We start from the raw sequence: 8,014 nt of genomic DNA on the forward strand, positions 1-8,014 counted from the left end.
TGGCACCCTATTCCCTACATAATGTACTGTGTTTGACCAGGGCCCCTAGGGAATAATGTGCTATTTGGGATGCAGCCTGCCTGTCCATCTGGAGTAGGAAATGTCAGTGGGGTGATTGATTGGAGATGGAGCTGATGGACTGCAGCCCGCCCGTCCATCTGGACCAGGAAATGTCAGTGGGGTGATTGATTGGAGATGGGGCTGATGGACTGCAGCCCGCCCGTCCATCTGGACCAGGAAATGTCAGTGGGGTGATTGATTGGAGATGGGGCTGATGGACTTCATGCTTGTATAAAGAAAGACAGCTTTTCACTGCATTGAGAAATCAAATTCCTTCAGTCAGGAGCTGGACAGAGACGGAAACAGACAAGACTGATTTCAGCCGATCGGTCACAAATACTTCACAAGAACTTATCAACTCACAGTTGACTGAGGAGTTGACCCCTGCTTTGGCAGGGTAGAGATTGACGAACTGGCTTGTTAACTAGCAGCTAACCAGCTAATTAGCTACAAGCTATTTAGTCATTGTTAGCCACTGCTAGCGGCCTTTACCTTCTGCATAGATACCAGCCCTTTTTTTTGCCTGGATAATACTCGCCAGCCTACCAGTATCGGACAGTCTCTCCACTACAACGCCGGATTCCTACCATAATCCCAGGACCATTACTCCTGATCTTCACAGCTAGCTAGCACCCACCGAGTTACCCAGTACCGAAGCTATCCCTGAGGCCCACCTCCCGGCCTACTCAGTTGTTCACCCGGACTCCACCTAAACACGGCTAGAACCCACTACTCCACCGGATCCCCGTAAACTCTGGACCTTGGCACCGGATCGCCGCTGCTACCGAGTAGCTATAGTGGCTAATGCCCCTGCCCCGAAGCTAGCACCAGTGATCTGTGAGCCAGGCGCATCTCCCGGCTAGCAAACTAAATTACTACAACTACAATTACCTCTTTCGCCATCTGGCTTGGATCCTTTGTCGACACGGCGCCCCGCCGCACCACCACGACTGGTCTGCCGACGAATACTCCATCTGCTGTGCCTCCAACCGGCCTCCGTCGGACGTTGGAGCAGACGCTTCTACTAGCCCCGGGCTACTAACTTTAAACGCCGTGTCGCACGCGTGCTAGCGTAGAAGCGACTACTCCGCGGCTTCCCTGTTCCATCTATTGCTGTTCACTGGACCCTATGATCACTTGACTACATAGCTGATGTCCGCTGGACTGTCCATTAATCACGCCATTCTGTTTATTTTCTGTTTATCTGTCGGCCCCAGCCGCGAACTCAGGCCCTGTGTAGTTAATCGACCCTCTCTGTCCAGTCATCACCATTTTACCTGTTGTTGTTGTCTTAGCCGATTAGCTGTTGTTGTCTTACCCGTTGTTGTCTTAGCTAGCTCTCTCAATAAACACCTGTGATTGCTTTATGCCTCGCTTTATGTCTCTCTCTAATGTCAATATGCCTTGTATACTGTTGTTTAGGATAGTTATCATTGTTTTAGCTTACTGCGGAGCCTCTAGTCCCACTGTAAATGCCTTAGATACCTCCTTTGTCCTACCTCCCATACATGTGGTGATCTCACCCATTATAACCAGCATGTCCAGAGATGCAACCTCTCTTATCATCACTCAGTGCCTGGGCTTACCTCCACTGTACCCGCACCCCACCATACCCCTGTCTGCACATTATGCCCTGAATCTATTCTACCACGCCCAGAAATCTGCTCCTTTTATTCTCTGTCCCCAACGCACTAGGGTTTTCTGGGACGGGCTGGGGGGGGGGACCAGTTTTGATAGCCTTTAGCCGTACCCTCATCCTACTCCTCCTCTGTTCCTCGGGTGATGTGGAGGTTAACCCAGGCCCTGCGTGTCCCCAGGCACCCTCATCTGTTGACTTCTGTGATCGAAAAAGCCTTGGTTTCATGCATGTCAACATCAGAAGCCTACTCCCTAAGTTTGTTTTACTAACTGCTTTAGCACACTCCGCCAACCCTGATGTCCTTGCAGTGTCTGAATGCCCAAACAGTTCGAGCTTCTAATTAAAAAAATTAATCTCTCCAGAAATAAGTCTCTCACTGTTGCCGCCTGCTATCGACCCCCCTCCGCTCCCAGCTGTGACCTGGACACCATTTGTGAATTGATCGCCCCCCATCTAGCCTCAGAGTTTGTTCTGTTAAGTGACCTAACCTGGGATATGCTTAACACCCCAGCAGTCCTATAATCTAAGCTAGATGCCCTCAATCTCACACAAATCATCAAGGAACCCATCAGGTACAACCCTAAATCCGTAAACATGGGCACCCTCATAGACATTATCCTGACCAACTTGCCATCCAAATACACCTCCGCTGTTTTCAATCAGGATCTCAGCGATCACTGCCTCATTGCCTGTATCCGCTATGGGTCTGCAGTCAAATGACCACCCCTCCATATAGAGGGGTTTTTGTTCTTTATTTTGGTTAGGCCAGGGTGTTACATTGGGTGGGCGTTCTATGTTCATTTTTCTATGTTTTTGTATTTCTTTGTTTTGGGCCGTGTGTGGCTCCCAATTAGGCACAGCTGTAGTTCGTTGTTGCTGATTGGGAGTCACACATAAGTAGCCCGTTTTCCTTTGGGTTTTTGTGGGTGATTGTCTTCTGCTAGTGTGTTTTCCTGACAGGACTGTTTTGCTGTCGTCTTTGGTTTATTTTTGTCAAGTGTTCTCTTTTTTCAATTAAAATTGTAATGATGAACACATCCTCCGCTTCACCTTGGTCTAATTCTGACGACGGCCGTTACAGATATTGACCTCATCCCGTCAGTCGAGGATGCCTGGTCATTCTTTAAAAGTAATTTCCTCACCATCTTAGATAAGCATGCCCCGTTCAAAAAAATGCAGAACTAAGAACAGATATAGCCCTTGGTTCACTCCAGACCTGACTGCCCTCGACCAGCACAAAAACATCCTGTGGCGGACTGCAATAGCATCAAAAGGTCCCCGCAATATGCAAATGTTCAGGGAAGTCAGGAACCAATATACGCAGTCAGTCAGGAAAGCAAAGGCTTGCTTTTTCAAACAGAAATTTGCATCCTGTAACTCTAACTCCAAAAGGTTCTGGGACACTGTAAAGTCCATGGAGAACAAGATCACCTCCTCCCAGCTGCCCACTGCACTGAGGCTAGGTGACACGGTCACCACCGATAAATCCATGATAATCGAACATTTCAATAAGCATTTCTCTACGGCTGGCCATGCTTTCCTCCTGGCTACCCCAACCCCGGCCAACAGCTCCGCCCCCCTCCCCCCGCAGCTACTCACCCAAGCCTCCACCAGCTTCTCCTTCACCCAAATCCAGATAGCAGATGTTCTGAAAGAGCTGCAAAATCTGGACCCGTACAAATCAGCTGGGCTAGACAATCTGGACCCTCTCTTTCTAAAATCATCCGCCGCCATTGTTGCAACCCCTATTACCAGCCTGTTCAACCTCTCTTTCGTATCGTCCCGAGATCCCTAAAGATTGGAAAGCTGCCGTGGTCATCCACCTCTTCAAAGGGGGTGACACCCTAGACCCAAACTGTTATAGACCTATATCCATCCTGCCCTGCCTATCTAAAGTCTTTGAAAGCCAAGTTAATAAACAGATCACTGACCATTTCGAATCCCACCGTACCTTCTCCGCTGTGCAATCCGGTTTCCGAGCCGGCCACGGGTGCACCTGAGCCACGCTCAAGGTCCTAAACGATATCATAACCGCCATCGATAAAAGACAGTACTGTGCAGCCGTCTTCATCGACCTGGCCAAGACTTTCGACTCTGTCAATCACCGTATTCTTATCAGCAGACTCAATAGCCTTGGTTTCTCTAATGAATGCCTCGCCTGGTTCACCAACTACTTTGCAGACAGAGTTCAGTGTGTCAAATCTGAGGGCATGTTGTCTGGACCTCTTGCAGTCTCTATGGGGCTGCCACAGGGTTCAATTCTCGGGCCGACTCTTTTCTCTGTATATATCAATGATGTTGCTCTTGCTGCAGTGATTCCCTGATCCACCTCTACGCAGACGACACCATTCTGTGTACCTCTGGCCCTTCCTTGGACACTGTGCTAACAAACCTCCAAACGAGCTTCAATGCCTTACAACACTCCTTCCGTGGCCTCCAACTGCTCTTAAACGCTAGTAAAACCAAATGCATGCTTTTCAACCATTCGCTGCCCGCACCTGCCCGCCCGACTAGCATCACCACCCTGGACGGTTCTGACCTAGAATATGTGGACAACTATAAATACCTAGGTGTCTGGTTAGACTGTAAACTCTCCTTCCAGACTCATATTAAACATCTCCAATCCAAAATCAAATCTAGAATCGGCTTTCTATTTCGCAACAAAGCCTCCTTCACTCATGCCGCCAAACTTACCCTAGTAAAACTGACTATCCTACCGATCCTCGACTTCGGCGATGTCATCTCCAAAATAGCTTCCATTACTCTACTCAGCAAACTGGATGCAGTCTATCACAGTGCCATCCGTTTTGTTACCAAATCACATTATACCACCCACCACTGTGATCTTTATGCTCTAGTTGGCTGGCCCTCGCTTCATATTCGTCGCCAGATCCACTGGGTCCAGGTCATCTATAAGTCTATGCTAGGTAAAGCTCCACCTTATCTCAGTTCACTGGTCACGATAACAACACCCACCCGTAGCACACGCTCCAGCAGGTATGTCTCACTGGTCATCCCCAAAGCCAACATCTCATTTGGCCGCCTTTCCTTCCAGTTCTCTGCTGCCAGTGACTGGAACGAATTGCAAAAATCGCTGAAGTTGGAGACTTTTATTTCCCTCACCAACTTTAAACATCAGCTACCTGAGCTGCTAACCGATCGCTGCAGCTGTACATAGTCCATCTGTAAATAGCCCACCCAATCTACCTACCTCATCCCATTACTGTTTTTTTTATTTACTTTTCTGCTCTTTTGCACACCAGTATTTCTACTTGCACATCATCATCTGCTCATTTATCACTCCAGTGTTAATCTGCTAAATTGTAATTGTTCGCTCCTATGGCCTATGTATTGCCTACCTCCTCATGCATTTTGCACACACTGTATATAGACTTTCTTTTTTTCTGTGTCATTGACTTGTTTATTGTGTTATTGGCTTGTTTATTGTTTACTCCATGTGTAACTCTGTGTTGTTGTCTGTGTCACACTGCTTTGCTTTATCTTGGCCAGGTCGAAGTTGTAAATGAGAACTTGTTCTCAACTGGCCTACCTGGTTAAATAAAGGTGAACAAAAAAAAAACTGAGCTCTCCAGTAGGGCCAATCTATTGCCAATGTTTGTCTATGGAGATTGCATGACTGTGTGATAGATTTTATACACCTGTCAGCAATGGGTGTGGCTGAAATTGCCGAATCCACTCATTTAAAGGGGTGTCCACATACGTTTGTGTATATATACTGTATCTACATTCAATGAAGTGTCCTGACTCCCCCAGTATTAAAATACAAATGACTAAATATGCAGTGATAGCTGAAGGTATTCCAAGAACGCCAATCCCAACCCCTGTATGCAGGTTACAACGGATTTATTAACATCATCCTCAGGCTAATTGCACAAAGGGGAGGAAGTGTTTCTGGGAAGAATAGACCTGTAGCTGATTTATTAAATTTCACACTAGGCTTTTAGTAACCATAAAAACATTTCACAGTGATGAGCATGCACTGTGGTCTCAAAGTACACTGCAGAGTCACTGAGTAAGAGTGTCCAACCCCAACCTTCAAAATCATTTTTTTTTTTTTGAAATAGGTAATGCTCCTCATTTAAATAAATATTCAAAATTAATATGCAATATAAAATTAAAAAAATCTTGAAGAAAACATTAAACGTATTTCATCTTTAATCACTGATACTGATAGATTAAATGCACATTCATAAAATCTTAGTTATTTCTTCACAGGAAGACATCCATGGACATTCATGTTCTGCTAATTCTTGACAGGAAGAGTATTATACATTTAAAAAAATATTTTTTTTTATTGAAGTAGACCAATAAAAGTTAACGTTTTTTATTTTACCGTTATTTTACCAGGAAAGTCGACTGAGAACACATTCTCATTTACAGCAACGACCTGGGGAACAGTTACAGTGGGGGGATGAAATGAGCCAATTGTAAACTGGGGATGATTAGGTGACCGTGATGGTATGAGGGCCAGATTGGGAATTAAGAAGTGCAGTTGTAACTTCAGCGCATCGAATGTAGACTACCGGTAGACTCCACTTACAATTTAGGAGTATTTACTCTCTCAGTGTCCTGTTAAAACAACTCAGCAGTATTTACTCTCTCAGTGTCCTGTCTCTCCAGTAGAAACAACACTTTAATAATAATACAACTCAGCAGTATTTACTCTCTCAGTGTCCTGTCTCTCCAGTAGAAACAACACTTTAATAATAATACAACTCAGCAGTATTTACTCTCTCAGTGTCCTGTCTCTCCAGTAGAAACAACACTTTAATAACTCACAACTCAGCAGTATTTACTCTCTCAGTGTCCTGTTAAAACAACTCAGCAGTATTTACTCTCTCAGTGTCCTGTTAAAACAACTCAGCAGTATTTACTCTCTCAGTGTCCTGTCTCTCCAGTAGAAACAACACTTTAATAATAATACAACTCAGCTGTATTTACTCTCTCAGTGTCCTGTCTCTCAAGTAGAAACAACACTTTAATAACTCACAACTCAGCAGTATTTACTCTCTCAGTGTCCTGTCTCTCCAGTAGAAACAACACTTTAATAATAATACAACTCAACAGTATTTACTCTCTCAGTGTCCTGTTAAAACAACTCAGCAGTATTTACTCTCTCAGTGTCCTGTCTCTCCAGTAGAAACAACACTTTAACAATAATACAACTCAGATGAAGCAGATCATTATTCAAACTTACCATTTGCAAAGACAGCTGCTAGTCCAATTAAAAGTAGAACTCTCAGATCCATTAGAGAAACATTAGCCATACCACATCAAATATTTAAAAAATTAAAATACAAAAAAAAAACAATGAATAAACAAAAAAAAAAAATGTCAAAAGTACAAATAAAGATCAGACTATATAGAATCCCATGGTGAGTAGAATGTTGACTGTTGACGGAATCCTCCTGTGTTCCACAACCGAACTGCTATGTTCCTGCAGAGACCCGCATTGTTGCTGTGTGCTGAAAAGTCCGTTGAAAGATGTCCGGTGGGCTTTAGAGCGCGGTGCACTGGTCTCTCCTCTACTGTCGGTGATGCAGAAGTAAAGGAGAACTGATATTCCTGTCTCCCCTATTCACAGCGGTCTCTTTATAGCTGGATTGAGCAGCGCTGATACCTGAACACTCCAACACACACACACACACACACACACACACACACACACACACAGAACCATAGGCGAAATTGCCACAGGGGATGGGGGGGGGGACGCAATATTCAGAACAGGTCGATTGTCCCTCCCCCGCCCTAGTATTATTTAAAAAAATATATGATTCTGGTCATGTGCGCTGCAACAGAAGTAGCTAGTTCGTTAGCTGAGCTAACCACTGGTAGCTAGCCACTGGTAGCCAGCCACTGGTAGCCAGCCACTGGTAGCCAGCCACTGGTAGCCAGCCACTGGTAGCCAGCCACTTGTAGCCAGCCACTTGTTTTTAGACTGAAGATGTAAACATTTAAACATTAAATGACCTGGTATGAGGGTGCATTGATCTGTTATACAATTTAAACCCGCTATTTTGGCGGGGGTTTTTTTTGCTCAAAGTCGACCTTTAAAGTAACTGGCCAGGTGTCTCCAAGATTTCAATGAAATATGACCTATAATTAATTACAATATAAGTGAAATAGTTTTCCTTCCCAAAAGTATAAATGAAGTATGTTAAAAAGCAGCTTTTCTGTGTTGGAATGGTGTGGGTGTACCGCAACATAATGGTGTGTGGGCGTATACCAGTTGTTAAAAATATTAATGGGAGCGGACTACTAATTGGCCAGCTCATCCTCCTCAGGATGACA

General features: G+C 44.9%; 1 protein-coding gene across 1 annotated transcript in view; it reads right to left on the minus strand.

The window, feature by feature from the left end:
- Window positions 1–7,314, minus strand: part of LOC123729705 (endothelin-3) — a 79,220-nt gene extending 71,906 nt beyond the window's left edge. Inside the window, exon 1 of the mRNA XM_045705697.1 lies at window positions 6,918–7,314. Coding sequence (XP_045561653.1) covers window positions 6,918–6,987 — 70 coding nt within the window. The 5' untranslated portion in view covers window positions 6,988–7,314. The remainder of the gene's footprint in view (window positions 1–6,917) is intronic.
- Between the last annotated feature and the right edge of the window lie 700 nt (window positions 7,315–8,014).

Source organism: Salmo salar, chromosome ssa22 (genome assembly GCF_905237065.1).
Source record: "Salmo salar chromosome ssa22, Ssal_v3.1, whole genome shotgun sequence".
NCBI lineage: Eukaryota > Metazoa > Chordata > Actinopteri > Salmoniformes > Salmonidae > Salmo > Salmo salar.